This window comes from Xenopus tropicalis, chromosome 5, assembly GCF_000004195.4.
Source record: "Xenopus tropicalis strain Nigerian chromosome 5, UCB_Xtro_10.0, whole genome shotgun sequence".
Lineage (NCBI taxonomy): Eukaryota > Metazoa > Chordata > Amphibia > Anura > Pipidae > Xenopus > Xenopus tropicalis.
Window position 1 is genome coordinate 105,490,696 of NC_030681.2, and position 25,867 is coordinate 105,516,562.

At 36.9% G+C, this 25,867-nt stretch overlaps 2 protein-coding genes across 2 annotated transcripts in view; one reads left to right on the top strand and one right to left on the bottom strand.

Annotated features, from left to right (window-relative positions):
- zan (uncharacterized LOC100497422) overlaps window positions 1-5,878 on the top strand; it is a 91,532-nt gene extending 85,654 nt beyond the window's left edge. The window contains exons 84-92 of the mRNA XM_031902733.1: window positions 378-507; window positions 620-788; window positions 884-1,063; window positions 1,612-1,742; window positions 1,984-2,183; window positions 3,041-3,179; window positions 3,742-3,879; window positions 4,192-4,294; window positions 5,337-5,878. Coding sequence (XP_031758593.1) covers window positions 378-507; window positions 620-788; window positions 884-1,063; window positions 1,612-1,742; window positions 1,984-2,183; window positions 3,041-3,179; window positions 3,742-3,879; window positions 4,192-4,294; window positions 5,337-5,625 — 1,479 coding nt within the window. The 3' untranslated portion in view covers window positions 5,626-5,878. The remainder of the gene's footprint in view (window positions 1-377; window positions 508-619; window positions 789-883; window positions 1,064-1,611; window positions 1,743-1,983; window positions 2,184-3,040; window positions 3,180-3,741; window positions 3,880-4,191; window positions 4,295-5,336) is intronic.
- Window positions 5,879-6,621: 743 nt separating this feature from the next.
- The window catches only part of atp13a5l.3 (ATPase type 13A5 like gene 3), a 34,731-nt gene continuing 15,485 nt past the window's right edge, over window positions 6,622-25,867 (bottom strand). Inside the window, exons 15-30 of the mRNA XM_002934047.3 lie at window positions 24,941-25,027; window positions 21,909-22,065; window positions 20,731-20,848; window positions 20,087-20,211; window positions 18,753-18,916; window positions 17,996-18,121; window positions 15,540-15,619; window positions 15,261-15,303; window positions 14,196-14,305; window positions 12,012-12,108; window positions 11,381-11,453; window positions 10,896-11,070; window positions 9,084-9,253; window positions 8,411-8,499; window positions 7,912-7,992; window positions 6,622-7,102 (exon numbers count right to left, since the gene is read on the bottom strand). Coding sequence (XP_002934093.3) covers window positions 6,878-7,102; window positions 7,912-7,992; window positions 8,411-8,499; window positions 9,084-9,253; window positions 10,896-11,070; window positions 11,381-11,453; window positions 12,012-12,108; window positions 14,196-14,305; window positions 15,261-15,303; window positions 15,540-15,619; window positions 17,996-18,121; window positions 18,753-18,916; window positions 20,087-20,211; window positions 20,731-20,848; window positions 21,909-22,065; window positions 24,941-25,027 — 1,920 coding nt within the window. The 3' untranslated portion in view covers window positions 6,622-6,877. The remainder of the gene's footprint in view (window positions 7,103-7,911; window positions 7,993-8,410; window positions 8,500-9,083; window positions 9,254-10,895; window positions 11,071-11,380; window positions 11,454-12,011; window positions 12,109-14,195; window positions 14,306-15,260; window positions 15,304-15,539; window positions 15,620-17,995; window positions 18,122-18,752; window positions 18,917-20,086; window positions 20,212-20,730; window positions 20,849-21,908; window positions 22,066-24,940; window positions 25,028-25,867) is intronic.

Genomic DNA, 25,867 nt, shown 5'->3' on the forward strand with positions numbered 1-25,867 from the left:
AGCAAACAATAAGATGATTGCTTTTAAACAGGTGACCAGTAAATGCCTCCTGGCGATTGGTTGCTATCAGTTACTCCTCCTGGGCAAACTTAGTGCCTATAATTGCATAACCCCAAATATGTCCTAAATTGGCCTAACAAACACCAAGCCTCCAAAGAATATTCTCCATTGTTGTCTGAGGATTTAGAATATATGAATTACTGTACTAGATGATCAAACATAGTTAATCCGAAGCATGTTTAAATCCTGGAGACCTGAAAAATGAAAACAAGAGATGGATACTGAATATAACATTATAACAATGTTAATTTATTGTACTTTGTAGGGTGGAATATATTGTTTGCTCATATTTTGTTCTTTCATCTCTCATTAACTAGTTGGATGGTGTAAAGACAGTGCCCCCAATCAATCTAAAGGAAGGAATATACATATATCAGAGACCATTAAGAATCTACCTTGAGACTGATTTTGGGCTTTCTGTTAGCTACGATGGCAACCAGAATGCAGGTAAGCACAGCCAGACTGTATATTATAGTTATGTACAGTTTAACTACTTTTTAGCTGAGCTCTCATGCATGCACACACACACATACATTTGTATTTTTTTTCTCCCCTTCAGAGATAACTGTACCCAATACACATAGAAATATTCTAGAAGGTCTTTGTGGAAATTACGATGGGCGAAGTTCTAATGATTTTAGAAGGCCAGATGGATCGCAAGTGAGAGATGTGGTGTCTTTTGGTGAAAGCTGGAAAGTTAAGTCATGGAAATCAGATTCCAGAATTAGGTAATTATGCTGTTTTCTGTTAGATCGTATTCACAAGTCTATATATTTGGGGGAAATGTAATTTTACTTATCCTCTATAATAATATTTCTTGAAGGAGAGACATCGGATTAAGAAATGAAGAGGATATTGTGGACTTAGACACAGGGGACATTTTAGCTTGCTCAGCCTCAGAACTTGCTTATTTGAACAGCACATCATTCTGTGGAATACTTAGAGATATTAATGGACCATTCCAAACCTGTCATGAATATGTTGATCCAGAAGTCTACATCACGTAAGTATTCTAGACAGCAATCTACGTTTTAATAAGTCAGCTACTCTTAGGAGCATCACCCCTTATATTCAGACAACCATATGACAACCTGTAAACGTGGCACCTTAAAAAGTATGACTGGTCAGGGCCTGATTTAATCACATTGAAGTTATGTTGGCAAATGTAAAAATGCCACAAATTAATGATCTGATTTTGTGCATATGCAAATGTAAATATTAGAAATCCAGATCTTTTGGATCATCGATTTTACCATGACACTCTATACTTTACCAAGACTCCCTATACTTTCAACTCTTTCTAAAAATAGTAACAATATTTAAGAACCCTATATACAGTATAAGTAGCCCTTTTTCTGTTATTATAGGTTTATATTCTCTGTTATTGTTTTGCTTCACTCCACTTTTTACACAGCATGATAAATATACCCCCTAGTGTTCATTTATGAGAATGTGCATAAATCACCCCTAATTGGTTTGGTATTGCATTTCTTACCATTTAGTGAGAGTAATATAATTTATGCTGAAGTCCTATTTGTTTGTTCTTTAAAGGAACTGCCTTTTTGATACATGTGCTGAATTTGGAAATATTGAATTGTTCTGCTCTAACCTTGAGCAATATTCACTTGCCTGCCAGGATAATGGCACTACACTCAATGACTGGAGAGAAAGAGCTGGCTGCGGTAAGCAAAATAACATTAGAAATAACATTTAAACTAAAATTTGACATATAAATATATGTACTAAACAGCTTGTCTTGTCACCTAATTGGATTAGACTGATAAATCTACAATGTGCTGAAACTCAGAGGGCTACAGTTTCATAAATACTTCATTTGCAGTAATTCCATTTATACTTTTAAGTATAAATTGAACTTTAGACTATAAACCCTAACTTTCAATGTTTTTTTGTTTCTGCAAACAGAGTTTCCATGTGGACCTAACAGTGAGTACAGGCAGTGCATGAACGCATGCCCGGCTTCCTGTAGCAACATGGCATCAGAGGCAGAATGTGAGGCACCTTGCTATGAAGGCTGCCAGTGTATTGACGGCTATGTTCTTAGTGGCTTTGAATGTGTTCCCTACAAGGAATGTGGATGCACTTATCTTGACAAGTATTTCGAGGTAGGACAAGTCATTTTGAACATTCTACGTATTCTTCAGTTTCAGAGAAATGATGGTTTCAGATTCATAATCACGTTAGTAGGTAACTATAGCAAGACTATAGCAAATATTTATATCAGGTTTTGCAAAATTAGAAATTTGAAAGGGGCCTAATGGATATGATGAGCAATGAAGAGATGTGATTTCTCTGCATCAGAAAATGTTTTTAACCTTTCCACAATGGAATTATCCAGTCCACCTTAAGCTTCTTAGTAAGAATTACCCATTAAGGATTAAGACTACAGTTTATTCTTCATTGGCAGAAAACCAAAAAAGTAATTTAAACTTGCAGAATCCATCAATGACTTTTATTTGGGTAAAAGGGGTTGTTCAACTTTAAGTATGAAGTAGAGAGTAATATTCTGAAACCATTTGCAATTAGCCTTTATCTTTTATTATTTGTAGTTTTTTAATTATTTAAATTTTTGTTCAGCAACTCTTCAGTTCTGAGTTTCAACAGTTATCTGGTTACTAGGGTATAGATTACCTTAGCAACCAGGCAGTGGTTTGAATGAGAGACTGATGTATGAATAAGAGAGCGCCTGAATAGAAAAATAAGAATAACAATTATATTGTACTTAAGCTGCTGGGGTCAGTGAACCCCATTACAAAACTACAAAGAGTTTGAAGGAGAAGGAAAATAACTATAAGAAAATAGGAAATTCTTTAACAAGGAGGTTTGAACTTGATGGACTTGATGGTCTTCTTTCAGCCCAATTTAACTATGTAACTATGTATATGTAATTATAGCTATTTTGAACTAGCAATATAATAGCAAGTTTGTGTATATACTCAGATTATCTGTTTGATGTTTGCAGTATGGAGAAGTCTTCATCACTGATGATTGTACCCAGAACTGCACGTGCACAGACACTTCATCTGTAGTTTGCTTCGAAATCCAATGTAAACCTAATGAGATCTGCACAACAGCATATGAGATCCGTGGATGCTATATACGTAAGTATACTCAAATGTCTTTTTCCATTGAAGTACTAGAATGACCTGCTCTAATATGGTAGCTGACTTTGTTCAACATTTTGATAAATAGATTTAAAAAGACACATAAACACCATCCTACATATCACACGTGTTCAGACAATTTTTGTTCAGGTCCCTCTTTTATTTATTTATTTATTTTTTGCTGCCAGTCCCTAAGCATGCCCTAAAAGGTAAGGGATTGTCTGTGTTTCAAGCAGGCAGCAAAAATGGGAGCAATTGATTTTGTAACCATTGTAAACAGGGGAGTTTCACTGTAAGGCAAATCAAACATCCAGTTCCAACTTGGGAAGTCAGGTTTCTGCACCACTGACACTGAGAGCTTTTATAATGGTCCAAAGGTGGTCAGTATCCCTTTATCATATACCACAACAATCTTATCACAATGGAATTCCAATGGCTACATTTTATAGCATAGTATTTCTATACCTGAGATACAGTACCACTTGTGTTACAATTACTTGTTTACAAAAGCGGTTTATTACAATACATCTGTCGTATTCTGCCATTTCTTGCATTGTAGCTGGGCCCTGCCTTGAAAACCCTTGTGAAAATGGTGGCACATGTGTTGAAGGATCTCTTGGAATGAATACTACTGGTGATTTGTACTGCATGTGCCCTGAAACTTATTCTGGATTCTTCTGTGAAATTGAAGAGAAAAGTAAATACGTTATATTTATATACACAGAAAACAAAGATAGCGTTATTAGTATAATGGAAACATAGATTATCAATTTATTAGCCTAGGAATCATGGAATATTTGAAATTCTGTTACATATATGATGTAGTCCTCATAAACTATAGTTGGGATCTCCTGGGCTGTGGGGCCTCCTGGGGCCTTACCCTAAATGAGCAGGACCCTCTTGTGCTACTATTTTCTTATGACTTATAAAATAAAGAATTGAAATAGTCACTAATACTCATATTAAATAGACACCACATTGTTGATATCTGTCTTCTTCTTTATTACAGCATATGACAACAGAGTTATTTACATTGTAATCGGAGTTGTGGTTGGAGTCTTGGTTATCGGCTTTATTTTTGTTTTTGCTGCCTTTTGTTTCATCAAAAACCGGTAAGTGTACAAAGAGTGGCAAAAAGTGGGTATTAAAAATATTTTTTTAGAAATAATAATATTTGAGCTCTTTGCTACTAAATGCTTTTATTGTGTTTCATACTGAGCTCTATATTTTGATTTTTGCCTGCTCACCTTTATCTTATGCTGTTAACCCCTGCTGATTTCTTGTATTGGAATTTTAAATACAGAGGGACTGTTGGAGGAAAAAAGGAAGACTGTGTCTAGTCAGAATTAGAAAAATGGCAAGTTTAGCAAGAAGGAACTTAAAGGAGACATAAAGTATATGTGAAAATCCCCCTACTCTTGTAGGCAATAATGAATAATATATGGTGCTGGTTTCACTGGGCTAAAAATTTTCATTGGATTTAAAAATGGCGCCTTTATTGGAGCTTTGTTTAGATCTGGTGCTGTCCCTGTCTGTGTTTCAAATTAGGGGTGGGTGTGGTCTATGACCCTGCCAGAAGTACAGTAGGGGTGGGATAGCCAATCACAGCCCTGCATTTACACAAGCAAAGACATGTTTCAGTTCCCTATCAGGTCTACCTGGCTGCTAATTGATTCCTATTCTACAGGGCAGTGTTATGAGTGTCGGCGGCAGCTGGGAAAGGAGGCCAAAGGAAGTGGAACAGATGGGTAGAACTAGTACAGTTGTTTGAGAAATTTTAAATAAATCAGCCCAAAACACATTTTAAGCACATTCCTTCTGTATTAAAAATACTATAATGCACTCTTTTTTTCACAATATGTCTCCTTCAAAGCTCATTTAGTAACACCTTCACGTCACAGTGGACATATTAGTAAAATATTTATCAACATGTTGTGATAGAAAGAAGCACTTGTAAAACAATCACTTTATCTTTCTATGAAGTAGGAAAGTCAGTATTGCAGATTCACAGTTTAATAAGGATACGGACTCTTGCATGTGATTATGTGTTACAGTGTACTTTTCCATGTCTACAGCAAGCTGTCTTCAACTATAGGATAAACGTCTTAGACATTCTACATCAGAAAACTAACTATTTCCCAATGTTATTTTTAGGGATGGTAAAAAACGCCTTGTCGAATCAAATAGCTCTGAAGATGGGAGTGTGAGCTTGTCGAGAATATCAGTGAATCGTGGAGGTGAATCTATATATAATGAGCCAGATTTAATTAACCTAGCATTTGAGGAAGACAGTACTGTGCCCCAGTCTGGGGCCGTGAATGTGGCTAACGACACAAACGTCAGAACATCTGCTAAAGGAACAAGTAACCAGGGCTCAGCGGACAATGTAAATGCAATGAAGTCAGAAAAAACCACAGGCACACATGGACAAACACAATTTTAATCTAGCAGAACTTGATGTAACTTCAGAATGAATCATAAAAAAATAAAACAAAGAATGATATTATAATTTTGTATGTCTAGGCAAAAACCAATGCACTTGAATGTAATTGTCTTTCTACTGATTTTACTGCAGCATTTTTGCAGCAGAGACTCGTTTGCCTAAATGCCTTGATTCTATCACTGTTATTATATTTTTTTAAAATTGTAATATGAAGTGTTATTTAAAATAAAAATATATATTCATATCTGCAGAACTGTAATCGTTTTCTTGTTTGGGTTCTGTACTTTTTCATGTGCAAATACAAATTTTTGTCTTCATTTTTAAAAATTTCTCAAACTAATAATAAAGGTTTTGGTGTAAGCACAGTTTTCTTACACAAAAATAGTTGCATGTTTGCATGTTAGACCTCAGCTCTACTACATACTAGTAATGGATGTGCATATGGTATGGCAGAGCAAATCATTGCTTGAATATCAAGTGAGTCTTTTCATCCATCAGCTAGATAGATAGATGGCACAGTAAATAAATCTGCTCCAATATCTCCATGGTGGAGCAGCAAACCGCCCTTACTAGTTTGCACTGTTAATCTCCCCATTTCAGCAGTGTAAGCTACTGGCCACTAGCTTTACCTCTTTCACCAGAACTCTTTCCCGAATTCCCCTACCTTAGGGTTCTGGCAGCTACTATCGGCCCATGTATGGGGACCTTTAGAGTCCTTAGAGACAGAACCATGTACTCCCTTCCTACTTTTTTATAATAGTAAACAGGAACTTTTCACACTACCCTTGGGTCAGTTGGGAACATCTTCCTCCCACAAGACATAGATTACACGTAGGGATGGATAACTTCTTCACATCCCCTAGAGTAGGTTTCTGGGCAGCTGAACGTGAAAGCCCTAAGAGAACTGTCATAGTTACATACTTTCAAGATTACATGTTATAGTGATGCAGAGAGATGCCTCCTGGCATAAGAACCATTGAAAATCATTGCCTTTGTGAAATATGGGTTTCTTCGGACATGGGCATCCCAAGTAATGTATATATTACAAACAAAGATGGGCAATTGCACAACAATTTATTAATAAGGAAGATAAAACATATTTTACTGAAAGCAGTTACATATTATGACATACACAAGTTACATAACTAATCACTATTTTTTACAGACAGTTGATCAAGGTTCCTCTTCAGTTTGTATAGATTTAGTGCAATCATTTAAGACCCTTTTGCTTTTCTGTTGAGAGATGAAAAGTTTACTCTTTTCCCTGAGCTTGGGGTTGATAAGATGCGTTAGTGAAAATCATGATTTTGCTGTCCAGCTCAAAGGTAGACTTCATTGCATAGTCCTTTCCATTCTGCCGAGGCCACTCTGTGTCCCTCTCTAATTTCTTCTGCAGTTTCTTATATTGGCTTTTTGATTGGTACTTACACAGTTTTTTCAGCAGTAACCACAGTGTTCTGTTTTCAATGAATCCTTCCTGTAATTTCAATTATCTGTCAGTAAAACAATACCTAATGCATGTGATGTATTATTTTTATTGTTAAAGGATATAAACCAGTGCTTGCCAGACTTTTCTGTTAAACATGCTGCAATATGTTAGTGAAACCTAGTGCAGGTATTGGATCTATAATCCGGAAACCTGTTATCCAGAAAGTTCTGAATTACAGGAAGGCCATCTCCCATGGACTCCATTATAAGCAAATAATTCTAATTTTTAGATTTCCTTTTTCAATAATAAGACAGTACCTTGTACTTAACGGTAACCAAGATATAATTAATCCTTATTGGAGGCAACACAATCCTGCTGGGCTTAAATTATTTTTACCAGACTTGACCATATTAAGACCCCTTTCTGACCCTTCTTACTGTCTTTTCCATTTAAATGTATATCATAAGAAATGCTATTTTCATGCATGGTGCCATATTTCTTGAGTCAACAGTGTTAAAATTAACAACCCTCCATTGCAATGAAGAAAAGGTTCAGCCAAGGGGAATTCCCCAATATAAAGTATTAACCAGATCAGTACTCCCCAACCAGTGGCTCGGTTGCTACAAGTTGATTAACAACCAATTGAATGTTGCTCTCAGTGGCCTCAAAGCAGGTGCTTATTTCTAAATTCTTGGCTTACACATAGTATAGCCATACACATAGTATATTGCATCACGTGCATAGTTGCCACATGTATCATGATGCTGGAATTTTGGGGGGTAGAAACAGGTTTTTGCAGCTGCTGCTCACTCTAACTAAAGCCCCTAATAGAATAGATAGGTTTCAAGTAGACTTACCTCCACAAAATAGGAGACAATAAAGTGCACCAGAACCATAATAAGAATGTAAACTCGCCAGTTAAAAGGAGTACAAACCATCTGAAAGAGTAGATACAAGTGCAATCAGATTCATTTTCATTTCAAAGGAAAATAAAGTGGAAGGTTCTGTGTTCTGAGTACTGATGGAAGGTTTTGACATTTTTATTGGATTTTACACAAATGGCTGGAAACTGCAACTATATGAAACTGCGACTCTCTGGTGAAAGCCCTTTTTCCCTTTACCCTAAATTAAATAGCCTAGAATTCTCCACTTTCTGCACAGTGTGGCAACGTTTTACATTGTATTTGGAAAACACTGTACTGTATGACAATGTATTTTGAATTACAGTATCAATATACCATTAACCCACAAGATGATTTGTCAGTGAATTAAAATTATGAAGTGACTTTTGGTGCATAGTTTATAAACATTATTACAGTTTAGAATAGATATATGCACAAATTGTATATACTTTACCTCAAAAGCTGTATAAATTGACTCAATATCAGCAAAAAGGAAAAATAAATAGACAGCCACTTGTAGAGTAATCATGATGGACAGTAAATCTTAAAAAAAAAACAAAAAAAAGAAAGAAAACCAATTAAAATAATTTTCATCAATATAGGTGATTACGTAGGGTACAAAATGATTTGGTTTCGTAGTGATCCTGTCCCATACACAATGTCTATGGGGCACCTTCTCCCAACCTCTTAAATGTACAATACAGGTACTGGCAAATATAGATGAAAACATAGTGGTGGGAATACACAGTGCACCCACAGCTGTTCTGTACATACAGTTCTGCTTGCTTGCAGAGGCACACAGCATGTATAATTGTATTCTGAATGGACTTTTATGCTTTGTGTTTATATGTATGAAAAATACAAGTATTGCACATACAGTGGATTCCTTCTACCCAATAATGGTTGTTGTAGATTCAATCTAATATCTATATATGGGGCAATAAATACATCTGTGTGACGTTTATAATGTGGCTTCAATAGTCTATAAATAAAAAGTGATCCACAACAATATTCATACCACATATTTGCATAGAAACACCCAATAGATTTATTTATTACAATTCCCTGGGGGGAACTGCAATCACACAGATAAGAAGCTGGGCCCCACAATATATAATGAGACTTACAGTTAGTATAAAGACGTTGCCTGAATGGTCTTCCTTTAGAAAACACAAATTCAATGGCAATGAAGTTCATTCCAGTTACAATCCACTCTGTAGTTGCTAGATAATTCTCAGAAAATCGAGGCAGTCTTGTTGTACCATTTTCTGAACTGTGATTTAACGGAGAACATGCACTGTGGGGAAATATGGAATAAGAGTTTCCATTTTATTCCGTTTTCTATCTGTTAAACCCAATATAGCACCATGAAATACATTCAATACAGAGATAAGTTGTAGTGTTGTGGCTAAATAAATGTTATTAACTTAGGTGAAGAGTTACAGGGAAGATATACCCCTGAGAATTGCAGGTGTCTATAAAAATATATCACACAAAACAGCCCACATTTAAAATACTGTTTCACATAAATATCACTTTTTATTAAAAAAAAAATACATTTTCTAATAGTATGTGCCATTGGATAATCCTGTAATGAAACATTTTCATTTTAAGTAGTTAAGTTTGTCCTCTGGTTTGAGGCACCATGTTCACACATAATAGAGCACATACATGCATCAGCCAATGATTGGACAGAGAATAGTCTTCTACTCCAACACTACTTCCTGTTACAGATAGAGCTGCATTATTTCCTGTCAGGTGATCTGAGGGAGCACACAGCCCATCACATAATGGATAATGGTGGATCAAGAGGAAAGATGTCAAAGGGAAATATTTACTGATATATACCAGTTTGGTAAGACTCTTTATTAGGCCACTTATTAGGATATAAACTGGTTCATTTTTAATTTAGAATGCATAGTTGTACTTTTATTATGGCAAGGCTAAATGACCACAAGGAATTACTTATTTATATATATTTGATATAATTGTATAGGGTCCCACAGGGTTAACATGTCCCTATGGCTTTAAACCCTACAACTTCCTAGTCTGTGCTGTTACTGGGCAAAGACCCATGTATCAGTTTAAAGTTTATATGTGTCTTATTGGTTATTAGGGAGACTACTCCTTTGGCACTCTGATATAGTGTTTAGCAGGGGGGAGGGTTTTCGTGTTCTGCATCTGCTGACCCAGGTGGGTGGTCACTGAGCCTGGGCCCCAGTAAAGTGAGTACCCTAGAGGCTGCATCTAACTCTAGTGAAGTCGGGGAACAGGGACCCCGTGAATAAGGAGTAGTAAGTATCAAGATAATTTATAAGAGCACTTTCTATGAAAGTGAGATAGTGAGATTATTTAGAAAGAGACGTTTTCTGGCTCCAACCAGGAGAAATTAGCTGGAAGTATTACTCTCTACAGGCATTGTGCCTTAAAGCAGGACCACAAGAGGCATGTATCAGGTCAGTTCCTACCCCTGATCCATAGTCGGCTGTGAGGGATCCTTGGCTGCTAAAGGAAACCCTGAGGATACAGATACTTGGCCAGGCTAGTCTCCGTAGGGAAGCCATGCTGGTTGGTGGTCCTTAACTTCCCCACCCTCGGCTGAGGTGGGCAAAGCTGGAGGACACCATAGTTTTCTACCTGTTGTGCAATTGCCTGATATTTCCTCTTTGTAAGTATTGCTATAACCCTGCATATTGATTGTCTCTGACAATAAACCCATTTCTATTGTTCAGCTGCAAGAACCTTCTGGTGCCCATTTGTTACTTTGCACTGCACACAGCTTCAGTGGGTTGTAGTTGCACTACACCATAGCTCTGTTTGGTCCCTTCCACATAGCGAAGGCCCCTCCTGAAGGATTGAGTCGTGTGTACCCCATGCTCTAAACCTATGTAGCCGTGCTGTTGGCTTGGTTACAGCCAAGAAGGGTTTCAATTGCTTACCTGAAAACATCATGTTCATTATACCATGGCTGTTGTTGAAGGAGAACAAATGCAGTAGTCTGCAAGGCAATGGTGAATAAGGAGTGCAAGAAAACAGAGAGCAACAAAGGAGGGGACAGAAGTTGTCCAGGAGGCCTGAATGGGGCTAACTTTGGGGCAGGGCCATTTAGACTTGCTGGAAAAAAACAGAAAATGATATAGACATTACAGACATTATATAGCAAGTACAGAACCTTGTTTTCCTTTTTATTCCCAATCAAGAATCTGAGAAGTTGGAACTAATATAGTGCCTAGAGAATTGCCACATTAATTCCCATTCACTTATAATGCATTCATGATTTACTCAAGGGTTTGTCATGCATGCAAAGTTGCCCAATAATGCAAAATGGTAGATCCTTGTACAGTACAAAGTGCAGATAATAAAAAAATAGAGACATCAATTCAGTGACTATTTGGTAAGATCAGCAATTACTGGGTATACTTACATGTTAAGGAGAATGAAGTGATGATCGCTATAGATTGCATTAAGTACTGAGCACTGCTCAAAAGTGTTTGTCTCTGAAAAAAATAGAAAACTATTTTTTTAACCGTAAGAGCTAAGTACAGAAATAGGAGCAATTAACCGTGGTTTTTTTTTTACTCTTAAGCAACATTCTTTCCAAGAATTCCAGCATAATTTCACTAGCTGCATAAAATACTGCACAAGATACTGGAGTAGCAAAGAAGTTAGTAAATTGCATGCAAATGAGCCTACAAGCAAATGATTGTATGTGGGCAAGTTATTCATAAGCATTTACACACCCTTAGATTGCATGGGATTCATCTGACATAACAAAGGTGTAATTAAATGTGTTTTTTTGGGGTTTTTTTTACAAATATTTTTACTAAGTAGGAAAATCCAGCCTATTGTCCTCCAGATGTTGTTGTTCTGCATTTTTTCTCATTCTAGAATGACATGCCAGAGAGAAGGGATGGTTTCAATTAACCACCTTGGGAAGGCTTAGATTGGACATTTGTTAAACCTACATCTAGTTATCTTGAGGAACATTGTAGCATTCAGCCAATAACTTTATTCAACTCTCACTAAAACTACTTATTAAAAAAACAGAGTCTTACCCAAAACAGAAACACTACAGAAGTCAGTACAATCATGGTCAGCAATGTCATGAATTTAAACATGGAGAAAGAAGTAACTAAAGCATTTCGTCCTTCTCTGTGTATGAAAAGAAAAATGTAGGTTATGTGTACAGCTATTGAAGCCCTGTAGTCTTTCGAAAACAAAAATAAAAATGGTCTGCACTGCCCCCACTCCCAGCCCCCCACTCACTCACACACCTGTTCCAGATCACATACACGCTCCCACTTCCACACCCCCACCCGCTCCCACATCCGTTACTTTTTCTCAGCAGTTCCTTCTATGTCCGGTTCAGATGCGGCCAGCGAGTGACATGCTGCCCTCAGTTCTTTGCCACCCTAGGCCCGGCCCTTTGTGACCTGCTCACAAATCCAGGCCTGAATATTGTGGTCATTTACTACATGCATGTCAGGGTGCAAAGTGCATGAGGGTGGGGGGCACATAGATTCTTTTACGTTCTTTAGTACTAGCATCTGGGGTGAAAGTAAATGACCCCCTGTAGTATTTTTCCCTAAGGACCTACCTCTAATCGAAATTACAGAAAGTTCCCTTGTCCTATACCTGTAGTTCAATTCAGATAATAGTTTCACAGGTGTAAAGGGAACCAAAATTACCTCTACATACAGGGGCACATTTACGAATCCACTAACGCCCTGAGCGTTCGATCGGCGTATTTTCGCCGACTTTTTCGGACCTGCACAACTTTTTTGTATTTTTCGCAACTTTTTGCGTACTTTGCAACAAAATTTGTGCGGCAAAATCGTATTGATTTTTTCGGAAGCATATTCGTGATATTTGCGATCTTCAAAAATTATAGTATCCAATCCGAATTTATCCCATTTGGGATTCGAACTTGCGTTTTCATGAATGTGCCCCACAGTATTTAGAAAGTTGTATTAAAAATACCATTGGCAAAATAGCATTATGGTACACTAAACACTGCCAGTTTAAAATTACTTTGGCTTATCTGTAGCAAAGTGTAACATTTTGGTGTAAAAAAGGTGTTAACTTGAAAAAAGGTTATAAGAAACAGAATTTAACACACCCAGAAGGTTTGGCCACCTGAATCTGTCCCTTTGTATTTCATGATCATGCAACTGAAATGCATGCCACTAATTCATAATTAAAGACAATAACCATTAGTTTTACTCCTAAAATATTTTACAAATCCATAATGTTATCCACCAAAATGCTAAGTGGACATTTATACAGTACGGGTTTTTATCGCTGTTGCCTGCACCCCTATCTATACCATTCTCTGTTGGCTCCCTGTCATGACATAAACATTATCATTTTAGCTTTTAAGGTTCTACATTCTTCTGCTCCTTTCTATATATCTACTCTCAACTTCTTGTATACTCCCTCTTGGTCCTTAGTTCCAGCTATGGACAGTCTGCTTTCTATGCATTTTACCCCACTTAGATTGTAAGCTCTACAGGGCATGGACCTGCTTCCTCTTGTCTCTTTGCCGCTTAACTAGTGATGAGCGATTTTTTTTTGCCAGGCATGGAAAATCAGAATTGGTAAATTTCTAGAGAATCTGCTGAAAATTTGCTGCGCAAAAAACATGCATTGACTGTAATGTATTTGAAGTGAGAAAAAAGTTGCAGTCACATGAAAAGGTTGTGGTCCCGCCCAAAAAAAGTTCCGCATAAAAAAGTGGCATGGTAGACACATTTTGCTAATTTTTTGTGGCTTTGCAAATTTCTCCGCAGTTTGGCAAATTTTTCAGGGAAGCAAAATAGGACCATCACTACATTTAACTCTACATCTTTAATGCAACTGAACTCTGTATGTATCTGTATTATTAAACCTCCTTAAAAATCACTTTTCATCACTTTTGTAATACAACATATCACTGACTTATGTACTTGTCTGAACCCCACATCCCTTCTTTTTTGTTTCTGTCTGTCACTTCCTCTTCATAGATTGTAAACTATTTTTAATTCCAACTTTGTACTGAAATTCTTTATTTTGTATTTAACTATTCTCATGGCATAATTTAAATACTGTACCCCTTTGTGTTTGTGCCTTGTAAAGCATCACATACATTTTTGGAGCTATATAAATAAATTCAACACAAAGCAATATTCAAAACATGTACATTTTCATACACAGTTGCCTTGTGATCAGTCACATTATATACAAGGTACAGAATAACTCACTTGATTAGTAGAGGCACGCATTCAATATTTGGGATTTTCGATGTGAAAGGGGAAGCAACAGAAGCCTCTAACTGAGACAAGGAGATTCCAACATTGGCCATTTTAAGAGCCTGCAAAGCATTGGTGTTAGATTTGTTTAGTGCATTTTTATTTAGGATCATTATATGTCTTTTATTTTCATTAATCTATTAGCAAATCACACAGGCAGATTTAGGGGCACATTTACTAAGACACGAATCTGAACCGAATTGGAAAAATTCCGATTTGAATACGAACATTTTGCGACTTTTTCGTATTTTTTGCGATTTTTTCGGCGTCTTTGCGACTTTTCGGAAATTGTAGCGACTTTTTCGTTACCAATACGATTTGCGCGAAAAAACGCGAGTTTTTCGTAGCCATTCCGAAAGTTGCGCAAAATCTGGCGATTTTTTCGTAGCGTTAAAACTTAAAAGGTGCGACAAGTTTTAACGCTACGAAAAATCGCCAGATTTTGCGCAACTTTCGGAATGGCTATGAAAAACTCGCGTTTTTTCACACAAATCATATTAGTAACGAAAAAGTCGCGACAATTTTCCGAAAAAATCGCAAAATACCGATCATTACGAAAAAAAACGCAATCGGACGCATTCGGCCCGTTCGTGGGTTAGTAAATGTGCCCCTTAGTAAAGATTAAATTGGGGAATCCAAAGGTATTCCCAGCAGTTTGTTCCTGATTGTCAGGAAAGTTTTCCTGGCAGCTTGGAAATTATTCATTTCATATTAAGTGATAATTACAGGGCTCCCTTGTGCCCATTTACCATGTATTTTGCACCTTGATTGCCATTCATGAAAGGGGCTTAACAAACATATTGACCATAGCCATATGTTGCCAAGAGTTTGTATTGATTGTAATATCTCTACAAACATTGTTTAAGAATGTGTATGTGTGAATTATATCTGTATATACAAATTTCACTGCAAGTTCAAGGGGGAAGAAACTGTGGGGCATAATATTTTAACTGTACAAGACTATGGATAGCAATATAAAAAAGTAACCGTAAAACAGTAACTCTATAATCTACTCACCCCACAATCATTTGCTCCGTCTCCACACATTCCAACATAGTAACTAAAAAATAACATTTAATCTTTAGTAGAAATATTTATATATAAGGCACCATGGTGACAATGCTTACAATCTACACAATGTTTAAGAATGTATTATTCTTTTGTCTTTCTAAATATGCTTTATATATTTCTAACCATTTTAATGTATGGTGCTGTTTTTCCAGACAACAATCACATGCAGCTGACCTTCCCCACACATTTTGTCATTTTATTATTAAAACATTCACCTCTACTTACTCTAGTTTTTGAAATTCTTCAATAAGGCTGGACTTTTGCAGTGGGGTCATTCTTGCAAAAATGGTCCCATTGAGAAGTATCTTAAAGAGAAAAGACACAATTTTGTATGAGGTAGAAAATCACAACAATTGAAGTCAGTAATACACTATTAATGAATTATATAGATTAATTTCTATACAACCCAATTACTACAAAGGTCTGTGTATATGGAAATGTTTCTTTGACACAAAAGGGCATATATAAATGAATGAATGAAAGAATTAAGAAAATGATCCACATTCTGTAGTTATTCTACATTGTAAAGCTGCTGAAGATAGACTCAGTTGTCCCCTATGGGGGCTACCTTCCCTGCTATTATCTGAGCCATTCATACATGCATACTGCTGTAAGTGTTAACAAAATTACAAAAAACGAAACCAACTTGGTTAACATGAGAAGGACTAAAAGAAAGAACCCTTCACAAAGCAAGATATGAGGAGTGTAAAGCCTTCTAAAAACAGAAGGTATTCACATGCCTCATGTTATATACATACATACATACATACATTAATTCAAATCCGAATTTTTTTGTGGTTAAAATCATGATATGGAAAAAATTCGGAGTAACCACGATAATTTCTGATGTTCTAAAATGTCACGAAAATGCTTTAATCGGTCGTACGTAGTGATGAGAAAATTTTTTCGGAAGGCATGGATTCACAGCGAATTTTTGCATTTCGCCATTGCCGAATTGTTTTGCAAAATTTCTGTGAAAATTCGTCGCGAAAAAATTTGTCACGCAGAATTTTATTTGTCACGTGTCATTTTTCACATAAAAAAAATGTGGTTGTGTCAAAATGGGTGCAAAAAAAGCACAGGCGACAAAAAATAGATGGGGGCGACAAAAAAATAGCGCGGCAAATGCGTTTTCACAGGACAGATTCGCTCATCACTAGTTGTATGAAAATATTGTGATTGCTTTTAGAAAGTCACAAAATTTTCGGATCTGAACGTTCTTAAATGGCGCAAAAACCTTTCTGGCTTTGAAACCTTCAATGTATGATTTTGGAAGCCTTCCATAGGACTCAATGGCACACTACAGATCCAACCTGGTGAAAAGATAGTCACGATACTAAAGCTTGAATGAATTCCGAAATGGTCGTAGTCTTTGAGAAAAGTATGACCTTTCCGTGTTCTATAAGTTAGAAAAAATACGAATGTTTCTCATAAAAACTTAATCGTGGTTTAGGGAATGGGAATAAAAAAATTAACATTTTTAATACTTACATAAGGAATTTTTGGTGGAGACATGCATTCCTTAAAATCTCTGTGGCAAACTATGTATTCAGAACCACTGAGTTAATAGCACAGATATAGCCTAATAACTTTATTTTTCTATTGCAATATGTTTCTAACGTAAAATAAAAAGGTACTATCTTTAGTGGAGGTGTTTTTTCTTATTGTGTCCCCCATTTTGTCATTATGGTCATCATGGTTATAGCCACTTTTATGGCTTTTAGTCTGGGTGGAACACTTAGCCATCAGTAAGCATAGAACCCTTTTTTGCCTGCTCTGTCACACAGTTATTGGGGCAGTGGGGGCCATTAATAAGATCTTTGCCCTGGGTGCATTGGTATGTTTGTGGTGGCCCTGACTAGGGTATAGTAAGTAATGTATAAGTGCAGATGACACAAAGCTATGCAACCCAATTAATCCATCCAGGATAAGGCGTCTTGCAAGCAAGATGTTGACAAACTGGCAAACCAAGTGGTAGATGAGATTCAATGTTGGTAACTTATACCCCTAATGGGACTGCATTAGACAAATCCATAGTTGAAAAGGACCTTGGAGTCCTTGTGTATAATAAATCTGGCGGTAGCAAGCAATGCTAGTCAGCAAGGTTTTGAGAAGGATTAAAAGAGTATTAATAGATTCATGGGAGAAGGGTTTATTCTTCCACACTACAGAGTGCTCCCTAGAATATGCCATGCCATGTCTCTAGTGCCCAAACAGGATATTATTGAATCTACTAAGATTCAATAACAACTAAGCTGGTATGGAAAGTCTCACTTATGAGACCCAAGGCATTGTGTGCAGTGGGGCTGTGTTGGAAGGTCCTTTTGCCTTGGGTGCCCTTTATCCAAGGCCTGCGCTGCTAATGAGAATCTTTTGTTTTAACTGAAGCAAGATGCACTATAAGCTAGCTGTACCATAAGGTACATTTTTTGGTATGTAAGACCCAGTGAAGACTTTTATCTCTATTTTATACGTCTAAATTAAAAATCAAATAATTTACAGGTTGAGGTATTAAAAGAGTCAGGCATGAGTAGTAGCTCCCAGTGTGTTTCTACATCACAAAACAATCAAGATCAATCTGCAAGCAATTACCCTAAAATCTAAGCTAAAGCTGTATGTGCACTAGATTTTATTGTACGCACATATTCTGTACTTAGACATTTCTACCATGCAATACTCACCTTTGGCACTAAGTCGTAAAAATGCTGCATTATAATCTGAAAGGATTTTCCATTCATTACAAAGTGAAAGGCTCCAGGCACCAGTGTGCTACTGTTCCATCTATCCTTGGAGCCAAAGTATGAATCCTAAAAACATACATATAAATATTAGCAGATAGTTCCTATTCTTAATTGGTTTTGTGTACATCAGTAACATACAAGTTCTCAGTTAATAGGCTAAATGTAGTTATTTGTCACAAGAGCCTACCAAGCAAGGGTGGTATAATTTAGTGATTCTCCACGGTTTCTTTTTTTATAGCCAATGGTGTGACTTGAATTTACTTGATCCTGCAGAACCAAACCTTGGGTAAGATGATCTGTGGGAAATAAGGTAAGATTCCCCGAGGTCCAATTTGCTCTTGGTCTCTCAAGACTTACTGGGTCTGGTCCATTTATTGTTATGTCCCTGGTGTTGTCTAAATAATAGGAAGTTGTTTTTCTTTTTAGTGAATTAGGAAATTGCTACCTATTAGGAACTAAGCAAATCCAAACTATTATGCAAAAAACAACACACCTGGCATAGGTAAGGAATGATAGAATCCTGTGCGACTGACCATTATCAATTGCATGTACATGCAAATATATTCCATTCAGAAATTCATAGAAATTGTGAACACTAGGGCTGCTAAATTATTAGTTTTACTTACATATTTGCAAAGCCTGTTGTAAAAAAAGGTTATTTTAAATCAAATCTAGAAATCTACAGAATTCGCCTTACATTTGTTTGGTGTCCATTTTCTTGATTCTCAGTCAAGGTTTTCCAAGTGATTGATGCTGGAACATCTTTTTGAGGTTCAGTAGCTTCAATTACGATAACTTTGCTTGTTTTAGAAACCATGCCACAGTTCTTCCCAATATTGAGAGCTGTTTGCAGATTATCCCCTTTAAAAGAAAGTTGTTTAAAAAAAACATGTATACTTCACAAACTGTGTTATTTGGGTTAACTCTTGGCTTAAAGGAGAAGGAAAGTTACAATAACTGGGATGGGGTGCCAAAATGTTAGGTACAGTACAGTGATGGTAATCGCTTACCAGAAACCCCCAACTCCTGTTAGGAGAAAACTGCACTGGCCAGGTTATATGTCTAAAGGAAGAAGACAAGGGCAAGAGGAAAACTCATTTTCATTTACCCCAGGCCAGTGCAGTTTTCTCTTAACAGGAGCACCGGCCGGGGGTATCAGGTAAATGATTACAATCACTGGGCGGTGCCTAACATTTGGCTCTCTCAGTGATTTAACCTTTCCTTCTTCTTTAACATTCTTCTGACAGTGGCTCCTAGTTTGGGGCTGTAGGTTATGTGGCTCTGATAGCCTGAGATACCAATCTACTTAAAGCAATACACAAAAAGACACATTAAAAATTCCTAAAGGTTGCTTATCCCATTTATTGTGTCAAACACAAACATTTAGGTGAATACTTTTAAGATTTTGGTCACAACACCAAATCAAGGTCTCCTCAGTTCATAAGAAGGTTAGAGATATACAAAAACATTGTTGTAACTATGAGAGACATTCATGACCTCTTGGTAAGCAATGCAAAGGCACTAATTGATGCAGGGCAGTGAAACAGATTGCAGAAGCCTGCACTATTTGCTCACAATGAAATGCAGCATGCTAGGTGCAAAAAAACTCAAGAAAGGCCCCCTCTACATTGCCATCTGACAATTTGAAATGAAGGGGTAATATGTGCTTACAAAACCATGCCAAATACAGTAACTACCATCTGTATAAAAAAACTGTTGTGCTCTAAATATTTTATATACTCATATTTCAGACACTAAGGAGATTATTTAGGGTTAAACTTACAGTACTAGGGGTGTCTCACTCCCTCACCCTTGGTGAGAAGCAAGAACAATCATCACAATTAATTAATTAATTTAATGTAATAAATTAATGTAATAAATTTAAATTTTAAAACATTTTTGGCACATTATCTTAGGCATGTGTTCTGCTACATCTGCTTTTCATTGTATTTTAAAGCTCTCTGTGTGCTCTGCAGGTTTTAGTTCTGTAGATGCATGAGTGCCAATTCTTCTGCTCATTACAATGAGTACCTGTAATCATCACATTTCTTATCCTGGCCTCAGTGAGTTCATGAAGCACTGCGTTTGTTTCTGGCTTAAGACGATTTTCCATAATTAACAATCCAATAAATATAAGATCTGCCTCTACAAATTCCCTTTAAAAGAAAAAAGAAAATAAACCATATATAACCACATTTTTGTAATAGCCATTTAATATTTTTTATAAAAATGAGTTTGATAATACATGATTATTGGGCTTACAACTAATGCCAAACATCAGTCAAAAAGGGTTATCAGTGGTACTCTAGCTGCTGTTGGACTATTTTCAGATGAAACATAAAGGACTAGTTAAAATTAAAAGTATGTAATGAATGCCAGGTTTAACCCATACAAGATTATTTTGGTCAAAATGCCCAAACTTTTGTTGAACTGCCCATCTAAAAGAGTCCAATGCACAATATGCTTCCTGTATGTTATTGTCATTAATAATGCCAACTTACCTGCATTAACTGTAAGAGTATGAAATAAGTTTCCATACAATTTCCGTATGTCTGCTAATTTTCAGAAGAACATCTTGTATGAAAAGTCGGTATTTCATTTATGCAAATTAATGGCTAATTGTATATACAAGTTTAGATTATTTTAATATGCTGTGAAGACAAAATAACCGTTACCGTTCCATGTGCTGAATGGCTAGTAACCCTTCCTTCTGTAGAAATCCATGTGCCAGTGCTATGACTCGAAAGCCTTGTGCTGTATAGAAGTCAAGTTTCTTAGATATGTTTTGTGGCACTGGTGAGAAATATACCATGGTCATTAATTTAGCAACAAATTCCTTTCTCTTTCTTTAAATCTCTATTGATGCAACAAGAAGCCAGCAGGAAGCATGGACTACCGGATGACTAAACATTTCAGCTGAATATATATGAAGATGGAACTCTTTTGGTTTAGTATAAGCATAACCTGCACATGTTGATTGTGGAATCTGTTACCCCTCATGTTTGGGGCATATTATCTAGATAAGTATCTTTTCTATAATCATTTAAACATTTAGGGGCCCTTTTATCAAAGTCCGATTGCCTCCGAATACAAAAAAATCGTATTTTTTCTAAGTTTTCGTACTGTGCGTATTTTTGCAGATTTTTTCGCTAATTTGCACAACTTTTTCCTACTGTGCGTCAAAATTTACGCGACAAAATCGTATGAAAGTTTTGGATTCAGTCAAGCTTCGGTATCGTGACTTTCCTTGGGGCAGGTTGGAGCTGCAGAGTGCCATTGAGTCCTATGGGAGGCTTCCAAAATCATGCACAGAAGGACCAGTCAGAAAGGTTTTCCCGCCGTTTACAAAATTTTGTGACTTTTAGACTAATACGTTTTTTTCGTAAGCATTTTCGTGACATTTTCGATCATTAGCAATTATCGTATCTATTCCGAATTTTACCCATTTCAGGATTCAAACTCGTACTTTGATGATTCAGCCCCTTAGATTAGTATACAGTTGTTTCCTTTGCCTTGCGGAGTTCTCTTACGTCACTCCGATAACAAATTCATTTTATTGATCAATTAGTAATTGAAGAAATGGTTTTATCAAACCCCTGTGTGAATGTCCTATTATAAAGATAGCTAAATTGAGTCTCAGTCATAAAGTGCTGGATTGTTAGGTTGTTAGGCTAATGAGGGAGGAGTAATCAAATTCTGTAGCAGATTTCACATTTAATACTATAGATGAATAATGTACTGTAGTAGGCAACTATTTTGGAGATGTTTAAAAACAATTGCATAAAACGATTATAAAATTGTTTATGCTACTGTCTTGTCATATTGAAACTTAAACTTACTGAATTTCTATTACCTGTGTCTGGTTTGCAGAACTTAACAACCATTTCAGGAGCGCCCTTCATAAACACTGTGAGGTCAGTCTCTCCAGTAATCTGTGCAATAACTGACATGCGCTGAAGGGAAGAGGAAAAGGGAAACTGATGCAAAATTGTGATCCCTTCCACAGGCACCTAGATAAAACAAACATTTTATATGGAAACTATGCACCCAGAATGCATGCTTATTATTTGCTTTGAAGTTTTCATGTTTTATTAACATTAAACTGTACACACTATATGTACTATTAAAACATGTAGCAGCAGATATACATGAGCCCACAGTGCAGAAGATGGGTTCAGTACCTGTAATAAAACACATACATTTTAAAAAGTAAAGTTCATAGTCATGTCATAGCTAATTTAAACTGGATATGGTACATTTTTAATACCTGATTAAATGTGGCATTTTGGTGCAAAAATAAAGAGATTATTTTCACATTGTCATAACGACTTTACATTACATGAATGTGCACTCTCTTGTAGTACCGGAAATTTCGCTTTAATGGTTGACTATAGTGTAAAGTATGACTTTTTTCACAGTTAGATGTTATGGGAGGTTGTAGGAATGGGCATCCGCAAATAGCAGCAAGGTGGGTCATTTACCCCGGCCCCTAGAATTTTGCATACCCCAAAGCTCATCGCCCTCTGTCCCAGATTACTGTTTAAATGTCCCACGTTGCCCTGCTTGTTCTCGGTTCTTCTCAGTGCCCTGCTTCTCCAAAAAAACATCCAAGATAGCACTGAGTTTCACTATGGGACGCATGGCCATTTTGGATTTTTTACATGAGCCAGGCAGAGGGAGGCAGAGAGAGTCAGGCAGAATGTGAGCAGCAGGAAGAACTTTAGTTTTGGGATTCTGCTTGTGCAAGTGTAGGTGAGGGAATGCTTTCAATCTATTCATTTCTGCGTTTGTCTTACTGGAATGTATGGTTTTAATGAAGTGCTATTTGCCCATTTCTACACTCATTATACTGGCACGTCTAGGGTTAATATGCTGATTATCCATTTTCCATAGTAATTATACTGGCACGTCTGGGGTTAAAAATGCCCATTATCTATTTTATTTAGTGATTATACTGTCTCTTTTGGGGTTAATATGCTTGTTATCCATTTTCTGTAGTAATTATACTGGCACACCTGGGGTATGTCTTGGTAAAATATCCAGAATGGCTGTGCATTCCACGATTATCATGTTTTGGCAAAATGGGTGTGGTATTTAAGGGTGTGGTCATACACAACACCGCAACAACAAATAATTATATTAGATAGGCAGGACCATAGGGCATGTTTGTGTGTCACACACAGTTCACCGGAGGGATACTTCACAGTTTTTTTGTTCATTGTATGTAATTAAAAGGGAGCGGTAAAGAAACTAAACCCTTAACTAAATCAACAGCTAAAGTAGAACAATATTCTGCTACTTAGTTTCCTCGATTTTCTGCAGTAAGTAAGGCTTTGTACAGAATCGTATACTTTTTAAAAATGGAATAAAATTTTCCTTTGTCCACTTTTCTAAGTGCTTCAGGGTCAGACTGAGGGGTGCAGGGCCTGCCGGGGCTGCCGGCCCAGGGCAGAATGCAGAATCATATTCTTTTTGTAAATGGTATAAAATGTTCCTTTGTCCACTTTTCTAAGTGCTTTTGGATCGGACTGGGGGGTGCAGGGCCTACCGGGGCTGCTGGCCCAGGGCCCCCGCATCTCCCTAGGGGCCCCTGCTGTGCCCCCCTAACCCCCCGCAGGGACCCCCGCCTGACATCCTCCTCTGAGTGCACGTAAGTGAAACGCATCGGGGAGGGACACCAGGGAGGGATTAGGTCTGGGCTGCCAGGGCCCACCAGGTTTTTTCCACCGGGTTTTTTCCAGTGCTTCTTGTCTTTTATTCAGATTAGCGAATCCTACTGAAACTTCAAGTGACTATAGACATTTGGTGTATCTACAGTATATTGTAAATCAAATAACTTATCAGTAGTGATGACCGAATCTTTCAAAAGATTTGCGAAACGGCGAAAAATTCGCGAAACGGCGGAAATGTTGCGCGTAAAAAAAAATTGTCGCGGCTATTATTTCGTCGCACGCTATTATTTTGTCGCCCGCGGCTATTGTTTGGTCGCACGGCTATTATTTCGCCGCCCGCGGCTATTATTTCGTCGCACGCTATTATTTTGTCGCCCGCAGCTATTGTTTCGTCGCACGGCTATTATTTTGTCACCCGCGGCTATTGTTTAGTCGCGCGGCTATTATTTCGCCACCCGCGACAATTTTTGGACGCACGCCGAATTTTTCTGCGGCAAATTTTTTCATCCGTTTGCGAAACAATCCGCCAATGGCGAAACACGGAAATTCGCAGCGTATCCATGCCTGGCGAAACATTTCGCCCATCACTACTTTTTGTTCTATGCTTGTATATCTCTCTGCCTTTTAAAGGGGTGGTTCACCTTCAAGTTAACTTTTAGTAAAGTATAGAATGGCCAATTCTTAGAAACTTTTCAATTTTTTATATTTTTTTAATTATTTGCCTCACATACACTATTGCTCAGTGAGGCTACAATTCTATTGTTATAATCATTTTTCATTACTTTAAATTACTTTTTTTTTATACTTTTTCAGATAGCTGCTGAAATGCCAACCTGGAGAGTGGTTGAACAAAAAGCTAAATCATTAAAAAAAAACACATATAAAAATATTAAGATAAATGCAAATGGTTACAGAATCACCCTCTACATCATACTGAAAGATAATTAAAAGGTGAACAACCCCAGTAATCAAGTCAGATTTTATTTCACTAAGCATAATATGTTTGTGGTTAGTGCACATTCTCTAACTGGATCTGGGAAACCCAGTACCTGCAGCTGAAGTTATAAAACAGAAACCTAATAACTGGATTGGGGTTTTAAAAAATAATCTCATATTAAGTATCACTAATAAATAAAATGCAGTAATGTGAAGCAACCTTAGTTGAAATATCTTATATAACTAATAATAAGCACCAGAGATTTAATGAACTTGCCTTCCCAGCTCTGGGTCCTGGTTTTACCAGTGTACATGAAATAGTTTCTCCTCCCTTTGTTCCATCAGCTGGATGGTTTTCAAGTTTCTGTTGAAAGATTATTCAAGTATAAGTGGCACAGCCTTCAAGTGTATATTTTACTCTGGATTTTAAATATACAGAAATAATATTTTATATATATTTATCATTAAACACATTAAGAAAAAACAACCTTAAACAAAAAAAAACCTTTAAAATTAGATTAGCAAAGATAATAATTTCAATTGCCCTCCTCTGACATACACCTGGGGGCCACCTATAATATTACACCAATAATTGGCATCAATTTTATTTAACATTTTGTTAACAACAACACTTTGGGCCCGATTCACTAAAGTCCGAAATAAGGAGTGATATTTATAGCATGCGTTAAAAATCTTATCACTTCTTATTTTTCGCTCGATTCACTAAAAGGACACTTGTCATAATTAAGAAGCGATGTTCTTGGTGTTATTTATCTTGCAACGACATATTTTCAAGCAATATATTACGCAGCGCACAACATATTACGCAGCACGCGATATTTTACGCAGAGCGCAAAATTTTCAGAACGGTAGTCTTCACAAAGTAATGGTTACATGGGTAATATATTGCGCTCTGCATAAAATATCGCGTGCTGCGTAATATGTTGTGCGCTGCGTAATATATTGCTTGAAAATATGTCGTCGCAAGATAAATAACACCAAGAACATCGCTTCTTAATTATGACAAGTGTCCTTTTAGTGAATCGAGCGAAAAATAAGAAGTGATAAGATTTTTAACGCATGCTATAAATAGCACTCCTTATTTCGGACTTTAGTGAATCGGGCCCTTTGCCTTTTAACAATGTTTTGTGCAAAATGCTTAATGACCACTTGGGCTTCACACTTTCACCCAGTCCCACTCCCC